At 41.6% G+C, this 20,526-nt stretch overlaps 1 protein-coding gene across 4 annotated transcripts in view; it reads right to left on the reverse strand.

The window, feature by feature from the left end:
* Positions 1–325: 325 nt before the first annotated feature.
* ubap1 (ubiquitin associated protein 1) overlaps positions 326–20,526 on the reverse strand; it is a 38,257-nt gene continuing 18,056 nt past the window's right edge. For all 4 annotated transcript variants that reach the window (XM_033031990.1, XM_033032001.1, XM_033031981.1 and 1 more), the window contains exons 4-7: positions 19,203–20,144; positions 10,007–10,204; positions 6,093–6,194; positions 326–1,546 (exon numbers count right to left, since the gene is read on the reverse strand). In XM_033031990.1, coding sequence (XP_032887881.1) covers positions 1,406–1,546; positions 6,093–6,194; positions 10,007–10,204; positions 19,203–20,144 — 1,383 coding nt within the window. In that variant the 3' untranslated portion in view covers positions 326–1,405. The remainder of the gene's footprint in view (positions 1,547–6,092; positions 6,195–10,006; positions 10,205–19,202; positions 20,145–20,526) is intronic.

The raw sequence follows: 20,526 nt of genomic DNA on the forward strand, positions 1-20,526 counted from the left end.
TGGAATTCTAAAAATGAGGATAAACATTAAAAGGAGGACTGAAATTCTACTGCAACCATCTCTCAATACCCGATTCCAATTTACTTCAAAGATATGAATGTTTTCATTTGTGGATAGTCAGGATATTTACGGGCAAATAAGGATTTATATTCCACATGTGGATTGCATCAGAAAAATACTCAACTGAACTGTGAGAGAACGTTCTCCTCTTCATTTGAAGAATGTCCAAAACTTAATTTGTTTTCTCATTAATTTAATTTTTTGATTGTTCGATCATTTGAAGTAGAATAATCTGAATTAAAACTTTAGTGTTAAAAGCCAAAAACACATTTTTTAAAGTTTTATTAGTACCTGTTTTAGCAGAAACAAACTTTATAGCATTTAAGATTCAGAAATGCTTCTGATATTCAAAGTTTTGTGAAATGTTACAATACAGAACAATGCAATTTCTGTTCTAATACGAAAAAATAATCTGTTGCAGTTAATAATGAAGATTAATAGTAAATAAACACTCCAGAACTACAGCAGTGAGGAAGACATAATGTAACATTTGACGAGTGTAAGTAAAACAAGTGCAGTGGCAACAAGACAAATCAAAGAAAGTGCTTAAGGAGATGTAAATTTTACCTCACGCTGCAATTCTTTTCAGAGTGTATGTATAGATTTCCTATAAGGGAATCTATATGAAATCGACCCGCACAGGAGTGCAGCGCAAATCAAGGCTGGGTTTGCTCATTTGTTTTCCTGTCTGCTAAAAATGAGAGATTTGCTCTTTCTGCCCATTCATTGCGTTTTGCAAACATAATGCATAGGTGGTACCACAGCACCCAGCCAGTGACAGATGACAGACTAGTCCCAGTCTAATAATTCCTATTGCATTATAGGTTACCTAATCATATACAACTTTAAAATAGCCTACAGTCCTGTAAATGTTTTCTTTGACAGAGGACAAAAAGCAGGTTTAACCCTGGAAAAAAGCTATTATCCAGCTTTTCCACATACCAAACCAAACTCCACTGCAAGAGTGCTGATGCACGTTGTACTATTGTTGCTGGAAGAGGAATGGGATAGAGTGTAGTGCTCCGAAAAATTAACATTTGAGTAGATTTTTCTCTCATGTTGAGAATGACGAGTGAAATATACTTCAGCCATATTATTTCAGGTCCCTGTGATCTGGGTAAACTGTAAAAACATTAAGAGTGCTACCACAGACATCTTGGACTTTGTCTTCTTCAATTTAGACTTTCTTATGAAGCATAGTTTACTCATCCCCTACCCACCCTTCCAAATAGAAAATAAAGAAATATACAGCCACATGTATCAACAGAGCTGGAAAATGAATAGTACGTGGGATGATATTTTTCTTCTCTCTCCCCTCAATCAAGCAGAGATAGAAGAGATGCTTTCAGCTGGCTCCTGCGCGGGTCATTAAGTCTTCCAGAGCTTTCTCCTGGTCATTGTTGTGAAGAACAAGAACTTCTTTGATAACAGCCTGTTCAAAGCCCATTTCTCTGAATTTAGACATGAGGTGAAGAAACTCCAGGGTCTGAAAGAGAAGATGGAAGGCAAGTGAAAAGTGGCGGAATGGATTTCATTCTAGACATAATTGAGCACACAAATTGACAGTGATGATAAAGTGTGTGCTATGTTCCGATTTTATTTTAGATTTCTAGAATCTACAATCCTTTGCTTCTCTGCAACACATATTTATAATATAAACACAAGATGTAAAATGGGTTTTCAACACTGGTGAGTTTCAACAGTTGTTTTTTTAATCAGATGCTCAATCTCATCTTGAATCAGTTTTATTTCCCCAAATTTTTTTTACATTCACAAAAAATGACCGAATCAACCATCTCTACAGTGCATGCCATTAATAATTCAATTCTGGTAGCCTATTCCTGCATATTCTGCCTGCTCAAAGTTACTCTGAAATTGATTACCAGCCTAAACTCATTACATTCACAAAATGTGCAAAGCTAAGACCACAGCCTAAAAGATTAAGTACATCTTTATTACTCGGGTAACTTACAAATTGCTAAATTAATTTTTAGTTTTAAATAACTTTAGTTAGATTGAATAAAAATGCTTCAGAAATCTGAAATAAAATGCTGGAAATGCTTAGCAGGTCAAACAGCATCTGTGCTTAAAGAGATGAGTTAATGTTACAGGTCAACAATCTTTCATTAGAACACAAAACATGATGAGTGGCTGGTATGTGCTAGTGTTGGTAACATATGATAGTGGCATTTAAGCAGCTTTTTGATAGGCACATGAATCTGCAGGGAGTAGAGGGATATGGATCACATATAGACAGTTTAATTTGGCATCAAACATCAGCTAAAGAGCCGGTTCCTGTGCTAACCTGCACTATATTCTAAAATAGTGCTTATATAATACCTCTCTTCCCCAACATGTGGATTCCAAAAACCTCATACTGGGCTTCATAGAAACATAGAACATAGGTGCAGGAGTAGGCCATTCGGCACTTCGAACCTGCACCACCATTCAATATGATCATGGCTGATCATCCAACTCAGTATCCTGTACCTGCCTTCTCTCCATACCCCCTGATCCCTTTAGCCACAAGGGCCACATCTAACTCCCTCTTAAATATAGCCAATGAACTGGCCTCAACTACCTTCTGTGGCAGAGAATTCCAGAGACTCACCACTGTGTGAAAAATGTTTTTCTCATCTCGGTCCTAAAGGATTTCCCCCTTATCCTTAAGCTGTGACCCCTTGTCCTGGACTTCCCCAACATCGGGAACAATCTTCCTGCATCTAGCCTGTCCAACCCCTTAAGAATTTTGTAAGTTTCTATAAGATCCCCCCTCAATCTCCTAAATTCTAGCGATTACAATCCGAGTCTATCCAGTCTTTCCTCATATCAAAGTCCTGACATCCCACGAATCTATCTTCAATATCTATCTTCATCTACTCACCTTTTGCAGGCAATTAAGAACTTCTTAAAGTGCACTGTTGAAAAGTAGGAAATCTGTACTCCGCATGTTTTATCAATCAACAAAAGCCAAACACATAGCCAAGTAATATACCAACCAAGTTACCTAACCAAGATAATACCACTTGTTTGTGCCTGGGTAATATATCCCTCCAAACCTTTCTTATCCATGTACCTATCCAAGTGTCTTTTAAATTTCATATTTGTACTCGCGTCTTCCACTTCCTCTGGCAGTTTATTCATGTACACACTACCCACTGTGTGGAAAAGTTTCAGGTCCCTTTTAAATCTTTCCCCTCCCACAAACCTATACCATCTAATTTTAGATTCCCCCACCCTAGGGAAAAGACCATTGCTATTTAGCTTATCTAAGTTCCTCATCATTTTATAAACCAGGGCTCGAAATTTGCGGTTGCCCGGGTGCCACTGACCACCCAAAGTGCCGCTGGGCAACCTAAACACCGAGTCATTTTGCCCGGCTTGGCACGCAGATACTGGTTGATACCGAAGATAGACACAAAAAACTGGGGTAACTCAGCGGGTCAGGCAGCATCTCTGGAGAAAAGGAACGTGACGTTTTGTGTCGGCGACGGCTGTAATGCGTGGGGAAGATACCAAGTGTGGCGTGACGGAGGGTCGGAGCGAATGACGGGCCCCGCACAGCAGCAGCAGCAGCGACGGCGGCTCCATCTCCTCCTCCACCCCGCCCGCCCAGTTAGCGGCCGCTGCTGCTACTCCGGCAACGGCGCTTTCAAAACAAACCCTCCCGCACGCCGAGGCCAGGAGGGAGGGAGGGAGGGGGTGGCCCCCTTCCGCCGTCTGAAGTGTCTGCACCGCTCGGCCCCGCACCTTCCTGTTGGTTAGCGGAGGAGGGGAGGCGGTGGCGAGGAGATCCCAACTGCTTCCCCCTTTGGCGGCGGCACTTGGCGATGGACAGGCAGGGGCGGATATCCCGGGGGGGGGCAGGGGGGACACGCCCCCCCCCTGTTTTGAGAGGTCCCCACCCGAGAGCCCCCCCCAGAGACGTCGGGAGTCAGACGGGAGCGGAGCAGAGTCCACAGCCAGCGCAGAGAAGCAGCGCTAAACCCAGCTCAACTCTGCCTGTCCCGCCAGGTTATCCCTGCTTGGATTTACGGGAAATATGTCATCAGTCCAGGCATGACCAGGCGAGCCAGGCAGAGTTGAGCTGTATTTAGCGCTGGATTGAGCTGAAATTACCGTTCACAGGGCCTCCGAAGCCCCGCGCTTGTGTGAGTGTGCGCATGCGTGCGCCGCGGCCAAGATATTGTGTCCCCCGTCCCCCTCCATATTTTGATAGCGATTTCCGTGCCTGCAGCGCCAATTCCCCTGCCTCAATCCATCCATTCCGCACCGATTGCCTTCTCAACCCCCCCACCAGCACCATCTATCCATCCTGCACTGATTCACACCCCCCTCCCCACCCCTCCCGACCCTATTGTGCTGGAAATGTCTTCAGAGCAAACATTGACTGTTTGATAACGGAATACAATCAACTGTGTTTTAATTCCCAATGTTATTATTTGTTTTAATCCATAGAGATGGATTCATTAAATTGTGAACACGTGAAACATTAAAACCGCAGTGTTCGATTGTCACTGCTACCGTTGACACATTATTACAGAATTCATTTTAACGGCAAATCAATGCTCTTAATATGGAGTATCAGTACTGTAGTTATTTAATGAGCAACATTCACAACTATACGTTGGATTTATCCAGGTTTTACTTCTACAGTCAGTCATATACATCACAAATTTGGTCAGGAGATATTTCAGTTGAAATTTTAACGTTAATTCTGAAGTGAGAATGATGGAAAAAAGTTATCAACAATTTTTTTTTAATTTGTTGCTTACAAACTGTGTATCTTCATTGCTGTTCACAACACATGCATGACACCTTTAACTATATTACCAAAAGAACATTTGCTGCATTTATGTACAACCTGTCAGATGGGTATAGCTGTCAGTTTTAACAGCTGTATATTTTGTTGTGGATAAATTATGTGGGAAGCGAGAGTGTTTCTGTACCAAAAGCAATAACGACCCATGCTATGGCCATGTCATGGTAATTTTCCGTCCTTCACAGAAAACATGCTTGCATCAATCTGTAGTGTGCATGGTTAAGCATATATGTTATCATGGTCCAGGATTTATTGACACAAGCTGATCATACGCTGAATAATCCAACCACATTTTTGTTTGGAAGTGGAAAGAAATAATAAAAATTGCATTAGTTGCTATGTGTAAAAAGAGTTGAGATACTGTATTATAATTTTGCTGCATGTCATTGTGGTATATATCATGTCTTAATTGGTGAATATGTTTAGTTTATGACTTTATTTGAAGCAGAAATAATATGTGAATGCTTCATTGAGCATAATTCCGACTGGTAACTACGCACTTCGTCCGAGCACATTATCGCACGTGTCGTGCAAGCCGTCTTAAATGACCATCTAAACTGTTATTTGGCAACTGCCAAGGTTGCCCAGCTGGCAACAGGGAAAAAAAGTTAAGCGAGAGCCCTGTAAACCTCTATAAAGTCATTGTGCAGCCTCCTATACTCCTTGCTCACGAGTTTAATTTAGAGGTACAGTGCTGAAACAGGCCCTTCGGCCCACCGAGTCCACACCGACCCGCGATCCCCATACACTAGCACTACCCTACACACACTAGGGACATTTACATTTACACCAAGCCAATTAACCTACATACCTGTATGTCTTTAAATTGTGTCGTTTTTCCACTCTCCACAAATATCCCCAAGTTTTGGCATAGTAGCCTTCAAAATCAAAAAACCTTAAACTACATTTTGAATTAGATTTGCTTATTTACTCAAAGGCCACCTAACTTTCTCATTTTGGTCACCTCAGCATGTAATACTAATTTAAAGCAACATATAACTTCAAGTTGTATTTAAGTTTGAAAATATTTCTTAACTTAAACACAAGTACAATTTGTTTTGATTAAAGTTTGAGAATTAAAAGTGCATTCAATAAATCTGGTAAATTTACCGAATTCAGTTTCATAGCTTATCATTGTGGCACTAATTTACACCCAACGTGTAAAGATACATTCAACAATCATTTAAGCACATATTGAGGCTCAACTTACCTTTGGCGCTGAACACTGATTGATTTCTAGGCCTTCCTCTACGAGTGTGGGTTCAAAGCCTTGCTCACAGAGTCGTCCATGAATGAACAAGTAATCAAGCACCTGAAAATGATTAAATAAAGTTTACAGCTGCACTACTCAAAATAATTTTCTTTCAAGAACTGCTTCACAATCACAGAACATTGTTTCTCTATTGCAGAGGTACAACAAGGTACTTTATAAGCACAGGGTGTTTCATATTCAAATCAATGAAAGGAAAGTCATTTTACTGGCTCTGCTAATATCCTAAATTACCTTTTCAATCTTCACTATCACATCCTCTCAACAAGTATTAGGATGTTATTGGTTAGATTATTGGTTTATTATTTTATTATGTTTATCGGCGGCACAATGGCGTAGAGGTAGAACTACTGCCTTACAGCACCAGAGACCCGGGTTGGATCCTGACTACGGGTGCTTGTCTGTACATTCTCCCCGTGACCTGTATGGGTTTTCTCCGAGTTCTTCACACTCCGAAGATGTACAGGTTTGTAGGTTAATTAACAGTATAAAATTGTCCCTAGTGTGTGTAGGGTAGTGTTAATGTGCGGGGATCACTGGGCCGAAGGGGCTGTTTCCGCGCTGTATCTCAAACTAAAAAAAAGTAGAGCTATTGTCAAATGTCACATGGAAATTCTGCCTTAATTGCCTCAATTCCTTGATACATCAATGCTGTTAACGGTCTTGACATTAATTGTATATTTTCCCCTTACAAATGATTAGTGCCAGGGGTTATGCGGAGAAGGCAGGAGAATGGGGTTAACGGGGGAGAGATAGATCAGCCCTGATTGAATGGTGGAGTAGACTTAATGGGCCGAATGGCCTAATTCTGTTCCTATCACTTATGACCTCCCAAAGTGCAACACAACTCAAAGACTCCAGCATGAATATTTTCTTTCAACCACGATCCTCTACCTTCTATGAGTGAGGCACCCCTGAATCGAAACGACAAAGTCACCGTGGGTCCAATGCATCTTACTAAAATTCATGGAGACAACATTCACCACCCGACCCCCATTGTTCATCTTAGTCACCTCCTCAAAAAACTTGAATACTTATGTAAATGTTATTCTTAATTACTTTGCAAAAATTTCTAAACACCCGTTTTCACTTTTTTAATTATGGGATATTGTGTGTAGATTGATGATTTAAAAAAAGAAAAGAATTTAATCCATTTTAGAATAAGGCTGTAATGTAACAAAATGTGGAAAAAGTGAAGGAGTCTAAATACTTTCTGAATGCACCGTAGATAGACAAAGTGGAAAGGCATATGGAATACTTGGCTTCATTTGCTGGACACGGAATATATGAGAGAGGTTACTTTTCCATTTATTAAACGGGTGCTGGATTACCATGTACAGTTCTGGTCGCCATACTTTAGACAGAACTTGACTGGACTGGTCAGGATTCATCAGGATGTTGCTTGGGACAGTGCACTTCCTTTATAAGGAAGGATAGGGTGTATTTTCCTTGGAGGAGATGAGGTTGAGGGGGATCTGGTCGGTTTACATCATTATGAGGGGCATAGATAAGGTAAATAGTAAGAAACTATTACTAAGAAACCTGTAGCAGGGATGCTGAACCATTCTCACTCTCTGACCCGCTCAGTTACTTCAGAATTTTATATTTTACTCAAGGTTTATCATCTATAGTTCCTTGTGTCTCCATTCTTCAGATATAATTTGGAGTCAGTGGCAATTCTGCCTCCTTTCTAAATAAACTAATCTCAATACGGTACAATTTTAACAGTACTCTTTGTGCTAAACTGCAATCAACAACTGTTTCAGTTGAAACACATATACAGTTATATTGTAAAGAAACATATTGCTGCAATTGCTGGAAATATGATTTACTCAAAGGACAAGGTGCACCTGTGAAGAGAGAAACATTGTTAACAATGACCTTCCTTCAGAACCTTTGAACATTTCCATTTTATCACCAATTATGTATTACAGGACAAACGCAAGGTAACATATTTGGGATATTTTATGAATTTGAGGGGTAAAGGAATTCTTCAGTGATAAGCAGATGATCAGTTTCACTCAATTAAACAGTAACATGGTAAGATGCCCAAATCAGGGCATCGGAGATGTCCTCATTCTTTAGAGAACGGGGGTTCCCCTCTTCTACTATAGATGAGGCCCTCACCAGGGTCTCTTCTATACCCCGTAACTCTGCTCACTCCCCATCCCCCCCACTCGTAACAAGGGCAGAGTCCCCCTTGTCCTCACCTTCCACCCTACCAGCCATCAAATATAACAGAAAATCCTCCTACATTTTTGCCGCCTCCAACGGGATCCCATCACTGCCACATCTTCCCATCTCCTCCCCTTTCGGCTTTCTGCAGAGACCGCTCCCTCTGTAACTCCCTGGTCAATTCGTCCCTTCCCACCCAAACCACTCCCTCTCCTGACACTTTCCCTTGCAACCGCAGGAAATGCTACACTTGTCGCTTTAACTCCCCCCTTGACTCCATCCAAGGACCCAAGCAGTCTTTCCAGGTGCGGCAGAGGTTCACCAGCACCTCCTCCAACCTCATCTACTGCATCCGCTGCTCTAGGTGTCAACTGCTCAACATCGGTGAGACCAAGCGTAGGCTTGGCGATCGCTTCGCCCAACGCCTCTGCTCAGTTCGCAATAACCAAACTGATCTTCCGGTTCAACTCCCCCTCCCATTCCGAATCCGACCTTTCTGTCCTGGGCCTCCTCCATGGCCAGAGTGAGGCCCACTGTAAATTGAAGGAGCAGCACCTCATATTTCGCTTGGGTAGTTTACACCCCAGAGGTATGAGCATTGACCTCCAATTCCAGGTAGTCCCTGCTTTCTCCCACTTTCCCCTCCCCAGCTCTCCCACAGCCCACTATCTCCGCCTCTTCCTTTTTTCTTCCCGCCCCCCCCCCCCCCCACCCCCACATCAGTCTGTAGAAGGGTCTCGACCTGAAACGTCGCCCATTTCCTTCGCCTCACCCGCTGAGTTTCCCCAACATTTTTGTCTATCTTCTGGTAATATGTTCTAGTTATTTGTACAATTTTCCTTTGGAAGTTCACTTCATGAATCCACGCACCTTTAAGTCAATTAGAACTTATGTTGGCCCCACCTCAAATGGGATACAACATATCAACGAGTTATTTACTTCTTTGTAGTTAGTTTACAAATTTTTTAATGCATTTCCAACTAGTAATCCATGTCAGAGGTCACGCTGCCGGAAACAAAGGACCCGGTGTGAGGGGGGTGGCAAAAAGAAGGACCCGGCGTGGGGGAGGGGGCAGAACAAAGGAAGACAAGGCATGGAATATTTTGTAACTTTGTTAGAACCGTTTATTGGGTATGCAAAATATAGAATTTCACCGTGACTCGTCACATGAGACAATAAAGTATTCATTCATTCATTCATTCAAAACCTATCGATATGGTTCACTGGTTCTTTATTATCACATGTACCGAGGTAAAGATAAATTCTTTTTTTTGCATAGTTCAGTAAAGTATTACTTTACATAAACACAATCCCAAATTAAGTACAAAGTTTAAGGAAATAGTCCACTAAGACAATATACGAGAATCGCCAAATTGTGGGACTATTCTCAAAGTCCAGGTTGCCTTTGAGTGCTCCACCAGGAGGTACATGTCATATCAAATAGCTACCGAGAGTAGTCTTTACCCACCTCCTTTAGAACATGTATAACAAACTATTGAAACTGGAAATTCCATCTTCAACAAAGATAACTAAAATAAAGAAAGGCAATCACTCTCATTCTGTACAAATAAACCTGATATTAATTAATTTAACAAAATGATCCTGCTATTATTTGAAAGGAGTAGAAAGATAAAACTTGTCCTGTACTGAATGTAAAAAAAAAACAAAAAAACCCTTACTTGTTCAAGGTTTTCTCCTCGTTTCTGCATGGCTTTTATTACATTCTCACAGGAATATCCCATGCCAACTATAGTTTCTGCACATTGTCTCTCACTTGGTGTTAATGCTTTAAGTGGATCATGACACTCCAATCTCTGTGATACATCTCCAACATTAGTGATGGACAATTCTGTAGCAGGGTGGTTTTCAGAATTAACCTATTTAGAAGACAAAAACAGCAGAGATAAACTAGGTATAGTTTTACAGTTGATTTACAGAATATTTAGATATGTCCAAAATTAAAACTTATGGGAAAATATTATTGATAGTACAGAATAAAACAAGTTTGCCTTATGTAATAATTAGAAGAGGTGTTTCTTACCAAAATAAATTCAAACCTGTAAATCTAATAAACATAGAACAGTACAGCACAGGAACCGTCTCTACAGCCAATGTCAGTGCCGGACACAATGCTAAGACCAACTCTTATCTGCCTGCCGATAATCCAGATTCCTCCATTCTCTGTATATCCATGTGCTATACTTATCCATCCCCTCCTTACTGGAACATGCCAGTCCTGAACTTAGATCAACTGGTCTTTAAGCGACTCCCGCATGTCAGATGTGCGCTTACCCAATAACAATTGCTCCCAATGTACCATCCCGAGCTCCTGCCTAATAACGCAGTGAGTAAGTGAGTAGGTATATTGGCCAAGTATTCACATACAAGGAATTTGCGTTGGTGCTCTGCCCACAAGTAACAACATGACATAGTGACAGTTACGAATGACTCAGAAAACAGGAAACATTAATAATAATAAAACATTCATGATAAAACACCATTGATCAAGCATGTGAACCAACAAAATACCAGATCAAAGGGAGGCTACAGATTTTTGACTGTTGAGTAGAGCAACTACTCGTGGATAAAAACTGTTTTTATGTCTGGCTGTGGCAGCTTTGACAGTCTGGAGTCGCCTTCGAAAGGGAAGTGATTCAAAGAGTTTGTGGCCAGGGTGAGAGGGGTCAGAGATGATCTTGCCCGCTCGCTTCCTGGCCCTTGCAGTGTACAGTTCATTAATGGAGGGAAGGTTGCAGCCAACAATCTTCTCTGCTGATCGGACGATTCGCTGCAGCCACCGGATGTCGTGCTTGGTGGCTGAGGCAAACCAGACCATGATGGAGAAGGTGAGAACAGACTCTACGATGGCCATGTAGAATTGGATCATCATTGCCTGTGGCAGATTATGCTTCCTCAGCTGCCGCAGGAAGTACATCCTCTGTGCCTTTTTGACTTTGGAGTCGATGGTAGCCCCCCCACTTAAGGTCCTTGGAGATGATGGTTCCCAGGAACTTAAAAGACTCCACAGATGTGGTGACAATAGGTAATAGACAATACACAATAGGTGCAGGACTAGGCCATTCGGCCCTTCGAGCCAGCACTGCCATTCACTGTGATCATGGATGATTATCCACCCCGTTCCTGTCTTCTTTCCATATCCCTTGGCTCTGCTATCCTTTAGAGCTCTCTCTTGAAAGCATCCAGAGAATCGGCCTCCACTGCCTTCTGAGGCAGAGAATTCCACAGATTCACAACTCTCTAGGTGAAAAGGTTTTTCCTCATATCCGTTCTAAATGGCCTACCCCTTATTCTTAAACTGTGCCCCTGGTTCTGCACGCCCCCAACATCGGGAACACGTTTCCTGCCTCTACGGGGTCCAAACCCTTAATAATATTATACGTTTCAATAAGATGCCCTCTCATCCTAAATTCCAGTGTATTCAAGCCCAGTCGCTCCATTCTTTCAACATATCCAACCATCCTGGGAATTAACCTTGTGAACCTATGCTGCACTCCCTCAATGGCAAGAATGTCCCTCCTCAAATTTGGAAACCAAAACTGCACAAAATACTCCAGGTGTGGTCTCACCAGGGCTCTGTACAACTGCAGAAGGACCTCTTTGCTCCTATACTCAACTCCTCTTGTTATGGCCCACATACCATTCGCTTTACCACTGCCTGCTGTACCCGCTTGTTTACTTTCAGCGAATGATGAACAAAGACCCCCAGATCCTGTTGTACTTTTCCTTTTCCTAACTTGACGCCATCCAGATAATAATCTGCCTTCCTGTTCTTGCCACCAAAGTGGATAACCTCACATTTAACCACATTAAACTGCTTCTGCCATGCATCTGCCCACTCATCCAACATGTCCAAGTCACCCTGCATTCTCATAGCATCCTCCTCACAGTTCACACTGCCACCCAGCTTAGTTTCATCTGCAAATTTGCTAATGCTACCTTTAATCCCTTCATCCAAATCATTAGTGTATTTTGTAAATAGCTGCAGTCCCAACACCGAGCCTTGCGTTACCCCACTAGTCACTGCCTGCCATTCTGAAAAGGACCTGTTAATCCCTACTCTGTGTTTCCTGTCTGCCAACCAATTATCTATCCATGTCAATACCCTACCCCCAATATCATGTGCTCTAATTTTGCCCACTAATCTCCTGTGTGGGACCTTTTAAAGGCTTTCTGAAAGTCCAGATATACTACATCCACTGGCTCTCCTTCATCCATTTTACTTGTCACATCCTCAAAAAATTCCAGAAGATTAGTCAAGCAGGATTTCCCCTTCATAAATCTATGCTGACTTGGACCAATCGTTTTACTGCTATCCAAATGCGCCATTATTACTTATTTAATAATTGACTCCAGCATCTTCCCCACCACCGATGTCAGGCTAACTGGTCTATAATTCCCCGTTTTCTCTCTCCCTCCTTTCTTAAAAAGTGGGATAACATTAGCTATCCTCCAATCCACAGGAACTGATCCTGCATCTGTAGAACATTGGAAAATGATCACCAATGCATCCACAATTTCTAGAGCCACCTGCTCAAGTACCCTGGGATGCAGACCATCAGGCCCTGGGGATTTATCAGCCTTCAGTCCCATCAGTCAACCCAACACTATTTCCTGCCTAATGTGGATTTCCTTCAGTTCCTCCGTCATCCTATGTCCTCTGGCCACTAGTACATCTGGGAGATTGGATCTGTCTTCACTAAAGGAGGCACAAAGTACCTGCTCAACTCATCTGCCATTTCCTTGCTCCCCATAATAAATTCACCTGTTTTTGTCTTCAAGGGACCAACATTTGTCGTAACTAATTTTTTCTTCTTCACATACCTAAAGAAGCTTTTACTATCCTCCTTTATATTCTCGGCTAACTTGCCTTCGTACCTCATCTATTCTCCCCGTATCGCCTTTTTAGTTATCTTCTGTTGCTCTTTAAAAGTTTCCCAATCCTCTGGCTTCCTGCTCATCTTTGCTATGTTATACTTCTTCTCTGTTATTCTTATACTGTTCTTGACTTCCCTTGTCAGCCACGGTCGCCTCTTAGAATCTTTCTTCCTCTTTGGACTGAACTGATCCCGAGCCTTCTGTATTATTCCTAGAAATACCTGCCATTGTTGTTCCACTGTCATCCCTGCTGGGGTCTCTTTCCAGTCAATTTTGGCCAGCTCCTCCCTCGTAGCTCCATAGTCCCCTTTGCTCAACTGTAATACTGACATTTCCGATTTTCCCTTCAACCTCTCAAATTGTAGGTTAAAACACCATATTATGGTTATTACCTCCGAATGGTTCCTTTACATTGAGTTACCCTATCAAATCCGGTTCATTACACAACACTAAATCCAGAATTGCCTTCTCCCTGGTAGGCTCCAATACAAGCTGCTCTAAGAATCCATCTCGGCGGCACACCACAAACTCCCTTTCTTCGGGTCCAGTACCAACCTGATTTTCCCAGTCTACCTGGATGTTCAAATCTCCCATAACCACCGTAGCATTACCTTTGCGACATGCCAATTTTAACTCTTGATTCAACTTGCACCCTATATCCAGGCTACTGTTTGGGAGCCTGTAGATAACTCCTATTAGGGTCTTTTTACCCGTACAATTCCTCAGTTCTATCCATACTGACTCTACATCTCCTGATTCTATGTCACCCCTCGTAAGGGACTGAAGGTAATAAAATAAACATTTTGTTCAAATGTCAAGGGATAAAGTTCCTTAAATACTACCCCTTCATTGCAGCCTGAAAAGGGGTGTCCATTACATTAATTGTGTATTTTTGTTTCATCGTTATTAATGACAGTCAGTTAGCTTTTCAAATGATGCTATTTTGTGCCATAGGCATGCTCTGAACCAAGGTACCCAAACTAATTGTTTAGGATCTTTACAGCCAAATCCATCACATACACCAAACTCCCCACCATTGACTCTATCTACACCCCACACTGCCTCAGAAAAGCAACCAACATAATCAAAGACTTGTCCTACCCCCGTCATTCCTTCTTCCCCTGCTCCCGTTGGGCAGAAACTTGCAAATGTGCACCTTCTTCCTCTCCTGTTATCAGGCTCCTGACCAGTGCTTCTATAACCTAGGGTGCTGGCCAATTTAGTCTACCACATTGCAGGTATTGGACTTTGTGTTTGGACCTTGTGCAACAATGCAGAGAACTTTTGTGTTTAAGAAGGAACTGCAGATGCTGGAAAATCAAAGGTACACAAAAATGCTGGAGAAACTCAACGGGTGCAGCAGCATCTGTGGAGCGAAGGAAATAGGCAACGTTTCTGGCCGAAACCCTTCTTCTGCAGAGAACTATATTCTGCACTTTGTATCTTTCCCTTCGCTCCACTTAATGTACTGCGAGTTTGACTTGGCCGTATTTACGTTTAGGTGTGTTATAGATTGTATTTTAGATTTATTATCTTATCTGATTGGATGGCACACAAAACAAAGCTTTTCACGGTATCTTGATACGCATGACAATAACAAACCTAAATCTAAACCCACCTGAGAAAAGACGAGCTGGGGTTGGGGCTCATGAGGAGTCCTAGCTGGGGTTGCTATTTGTGGCACAAAGGAGTTAGGAGAAGATAATGGAGTCATATACAATGATGAGAGTTTCTGATTGAGTAAAATGAAATTAAGTGTTTCCAATAGAAAAGGCAGCAAAAGCCAGAGGGCTTACATTTAAAGTAACTAGTGAGGGGAGGGAGTCAATTTGAAAAACCTTTCAACACAGGGAGTAAAGGTCTGGAACTTACTGATTAAGAGGGTGGTGGGGAGAGAAACTCTTGTCTTATTTAAGCAGCATGTGTACTTGATGACCAGTGACCAGCTGAGCAATAGATCAGATATTGGCCAATGAGATTACGGTAGCTCTGTTTTGACTACACAGACATGACAGAACAACCTCCTTCAATAACATTTTCTATGAATTTCTGTTCAATCTCTGAAACGTCAGAGGCAACTAAGTTCAATGACAGTTGCAGTGTTCAGTTCCATTCACAACTCCTCAGAAAATGAGACAATGCAAATTGCATACAGCAAGAACTTGACAACAATTAGGCTGGGCTGCTGATGGGCGAGTGATATTTATGCCGCATAACCATGAGCAAAAACATCCATTACACAATCAAACCAGTGTCAGGTACCTCACCAAAATCCTTAATCAGACCAGTTGCATAAACACAGCCGCTCCAAGAACATATCAAAAATGTCATAGATATCCTATAGCAAGTGACTTACCTCCTGACTTCTCAATGCCATTCCATCCATCTGCAATACACGTGTAAGGAGTGTGCACAGAATTTTCTCCATTTGCCTGGATGACTGAAGTGCCAACAAGAACAAGAATCCCAATGCTAACCAGAAAAAGCAGCCAGCTTGAGGAGTTGATCCCACAATTTAAATATTCATTCATTCCTTTTACTACTGACAGACCATTGCTTCAATTTGTACCATCTACGAGAGGGATACAACAATTGACCAAGACTTTGTTTCCAGCATCCATCACGTGTGATCTCTGAAAAGGACACGTTTACTGATATTTTATCATTTTTTGGATCTGGGTGTCACTGGCACTCTTTTGGGGTGAATGTTACTTACTAACTACCAGCTCGTGTCTTAAAACTGTCCAGGTCTTTCTCTTCCCCAATTAAGGGGGAAACAGTGATGCAGTGGTAGAGTTGGTGTCTAACAGCACCAGAGACCCGGGTTCTTTCCTGACTATGGGTGGTGTATCTACAGAGTTTGTACGTTCTCCCTGTGACCACATGAGTTTTCTCCGAGTTCTCTGGTTTCCTTCCACATTCCTAAGACATGCAGGTTTGTAGGTTAATTAACTTCTGTAAATTGGCTTCTGTAAATGGTCTGTAGTGTGTAAGATATGTTGGCCTTCATAACAAGAGGATTTCAGTATAAGAATAAAGAGGTTCTTCTGCAGTTTTATAGGGTTCTGGTAAGAACACATCTGGAGTATTGTGTACAGTTTTGGTCTCCTAATTTCAGGAAGGGCATCTTTGCGATTGAGGCAGTGCAGCGTAGGTTCACGAGATTGATCCCTGGGGTGGCGGGACTGTCATATGAGGAAAGATTGAAAAGACTAGGCTTGTATTCACTGGAGTTTAGAAGGATGAGGGGAGATTTTATAGAAACATGCAAAATTATAAAAGGACTGGACAAGCTAGATGCAGGAAAAATGTTCCCAATGTTGGGCGAGCCCAGAACCAGGGGCCACAGTCTTAAAATAAAGGGGAGGCCATTTAAGACTGAGGTGAGAAAAACCGTTTTCACCCAGAGAGTTGTGAATTTGTGCAATTCCCTGCCACAGAGGGCAGTGGAGGCCAAATCTCTGGATGGATTTAAGAGAGAGTTAGATAGAGCTCTAGGAATCAAGGGATATGGGGAGAAGACAAACACTGTGTTATTTATTGGGGACGATCAGCCATGATCACAATGAATGGCGGTGCTGGCTCTAAGGGCTGAATGGCCTCCTCCTGCACCTATTTTCTATGTTAGTGTTCAGGTGATCATTGGTTGGCGTGGGCTCAGAGGGCCGAAGGTCCTGTTTCCACGCTGTATCTCTAAAAATTAAATTGCCATTGAGAAGGTGGTAGTGAATAATCTTTGAACTGCTGCAATCCTTATGGTGATGTACTCCCAGAGCAATGTTGGGAAGAAAGTTCCAGGATGAAGGAACAGTGCTGTATTTCCAAGTCGGAATGCTGTGCAACTTAAAAGAGAATATGCAATTGGCTGCGTTCTCATTACTTTCTTCTTTTTGATGGCTGAGATGACAGGTTTGGGAAGTAATGGTGGAGCAGTCAAGGCAAGTGCAATTGTAGATGGTAAAGACTGTAGCCACTGCGAGCCGGTGATGGAAGGAATGAATTCTGTGGGTAGTGACAAATGCATTTAGGGTGAAAAATTAACTGCCAATCATGAACGACCAGTTAGGCTTCATCCTTGATGATGTCAATTGTACAATTTGCAAATGAAAGAGTATTTGAAGGTAAATGAAGAGTATTTTATCATGGTCCTGATTTAAGCCTTGTGGATGTAGGAAAGGGGTTTCAGGAAGTAACTTTGCTGCAGTATACCCAACATAATTTTTATATGGCTCTTCCAACTAGGTTTCTATCAATGATGGCCCACCGCCTGGATATTGTTGGTCCCCAGCCGAGTGATGGTAAAGCTATGCTAACCTAATTGGATCAGAAGTCAATGCTGTGAAGTCCCTCGGTAATTCCCTCCCAATTGTACATCATGGTGCTGCCCCCTCCTTCAGTGAGACTGCCCCTGCCAGCAGCACAGGATACATGTAGAGATTGTGATGGATGTCTGGCATTTTGTCCATAAAGGTATGATTACATAAATTCCATGTCAGGCTGCTGCTTGGCTAATCTGCAGGACTAGTTTATAGCTCTCCCCATTTTGACTCGAGCCCCAGATGCATATGTGGAGGACTTTGTAGAATCAACTGGTCTGGAACAACTTGCTGTGTCTGAATTTGATGCCCACATCATTACTGTTTGTGTTTTTTTAATTATTTTTCAGGCGAAACAGAGGTGATACGATAACCGAATGGCTCATTAGGCCATTTCAAAAAGCATTTGAGAGTCAGAACCTTATTATGCATCTAGTCACAAACAGTCCAGACTGAATAATGGTGTTCATAAGTCATTGGAGTAGTATTAGGCCATTCAGCCCATGAAGCTACTTCACCATTCAATCATAGCCGATTAATCTTTCCCTCGCAACCCCAAGTGGCAGATGTCCTTGCCTGAAGAGCATTAATGAAGCAGACTGTTTTTACAATTATTTAGTAATTCTATGTGCAATATTGTGGTCATCATTCCAAAAAACAGTTTGTTCATTTTTTTAATAATCTGGAATTAGAAAATAAATTCTGGAATTGGGACAACCACATTCCTGAATTGTTGGTCTGAGCTTCTGGAACACTATAGCTTAAATCATCGAATGTCCACCGACCCTGTGAACACCTCTACAAAGCTATTGTCTTCCAATTTAGTTAGGTCTTTTAGAGCAGTTGCATTGTACTGGCTATTTGCTGTTGATGCTTTATGTTTGTTGGCACCTCATTTGTGGGTATACTAAGTACTGCTCCTAATATTCCCTTCTACACTCTTCAATAAACTAGTGTTTATGATCGACTTGGAAACATATTGCCAATCCTTCATTAAGGGGTGATCAAATTATTGGAATTCCTTACCCAAAAGGTACTGTGGGGGGGGGGGGGGGCACACACTGCAACCTTTAATGCAATTCAACCATCTTCTCAAGAGCAATTGGGGACGGGCAATAAAGGCTGGCCTTGCCAGTGATGCTACACCGCACAAATAAATTGTAAGTATATCCATAATACGAACACAGATGAACTGGGCTGCAAACATCAATTATGACATTGAAGCGAATCAATGTAACATACACAAATATGGACAACAGTGGGATTATAATTCTGAAGCAAAGTAATCATTGAAAAACAGCAATAGTTCTTTCAACATAGACTACCAAATTAAAGAAAATTTCTGTAGTATGATGCAAGAATATCTCAACTTTCCGACACCATGCAGATTGTAGGAATAGCAGCCTCTTCCTTCAAGCAACAGGCAGTAACAGTAAACAAACTTTAAAGTCAACAATTCTGAAAGATCTAACCAAATTTGATCGAAATATTAACTGATTCAATCAACTTAAACTTCACTGCAGCAATTGTATAATCTATGTGACTTGTACAACAGGAAACAATTAAAATAGTTTTAACATTCTTAAAGATTTGAATAACTATAAAAATAGTTTGAGTAACCAATATGCAGATTTAGAAAGTTAACTACAAAACAATATCTTACCACTTTTGCTATGCTTTGTGAGGATTGCTCTCTTCCAATTGTTGATAGAACTGATGGAATTTTGTACTTTGACGACAGCACTCCGGTGTTGTTATCAATCCCAAGGTCAAAACTTGAGGAAGAACGCATGGATACAACAGGGAGGTTATGTCCATTCAAACCACTGCCTTTGTACTGCTCACAGTTCTTTACTGAACTAAACAAAGTGCCATTGGGTAGGCTTGTGCTGTGGAAAGTGCCAGTAAGTTTAGCAGTCTTCTGCTCACTTTCATCAGAATCCAGTTTAGGAAATGAGAGAGATTTGATATTGCTGACAGAGGAAGCAGGCGGGAGAGATACTTTGGCAGAAAAGGGCACTTCTTCACAGTTCTCCAACTGTGGCAAATTTATGAGGCCATTTGGCTTATGAAGGGATTTGAAATCTGAGGTGGCCTCCACTATTGAGACCTGCACTTCTGGGCTTGTTAATGCTTCTGTGGATCTTACAATCTGCACATTTAGGCCATTATTCAATTGTGGAATGATCATCGGTCGTGAACTTGCTTGAACTTCAAGAATATTTTTGAGTTCTTCTTTATCATTGAGTGTTTTCAATTCCAGTTTATCAAAAGGATCTTCTTCATTTTCAAAATCTGCAAGATTGAATTTAGTTGTGTTGGGGGGGCTTGGATCTTTTTGCTTCAATGTATTGCTGTTAGCTGGCAACGGGGTTAGAATCTTGCTATGCCTTAGGTCGGCAAATAAAGGGTTAAAAGGCAGTGGAAACGCTGAAGAATGTGGTCCATCAGTGGATTGGATTCCACCTTTTCTCTCCAAGATGACTTCAGATTCAGCTGTCAATGAAGTAGCTTCCCTATTTAAACTTGCCATCTTTTGTGCAGCTTTAATTTGTTTGATCTCTTTGGCCCATTTTATTGTTTTCTTCTCTAAAGATAAATCGTACTACAAAAAAAGAAACAGCACTATTAAATGCCTGCAAATAATTTGAAAGAAACATAGATGACAAACGTTTTCACAAAACCGGCCAAAGAAATGGTGAGATAAGTTTCAACAAGGTGGTTAGGGCAAAGGAAATATACCGAGATGATGAGACTCGGCTTGCCCAATTGATTCTTATCCTTAGAACTATCTGATTATTATATTAATAAGGGCAGATTGAGAGAGATAAAACAAAAAGACACGTTAATGCTGCAAAATGCAGGCTGGAGTTGTTGCAATAATTCAAAACCAAAGGCAAATGTTGGAACTGCTCTGGAGATCAAGACTTTGAAGAGAGAAAAACTGATGTAACTTTTGTTTTAATCATTTAAGGGATGTGGGCTGA

Source organism: Amblyraja radiata, chromosome 1 (genome assembly GCF_010909765.2).
Source record: "Amblyraja radiata isolate CabotCenter1 chromosome 1, sAmbRad1.1.pri, whole genome shotgun sequence".
NCBI lineage: Eukaryota > Metazoa > Chordata > Chondrichthyes > Rajiformes > Rajidae > Amblyraja > Amblyraja radiata.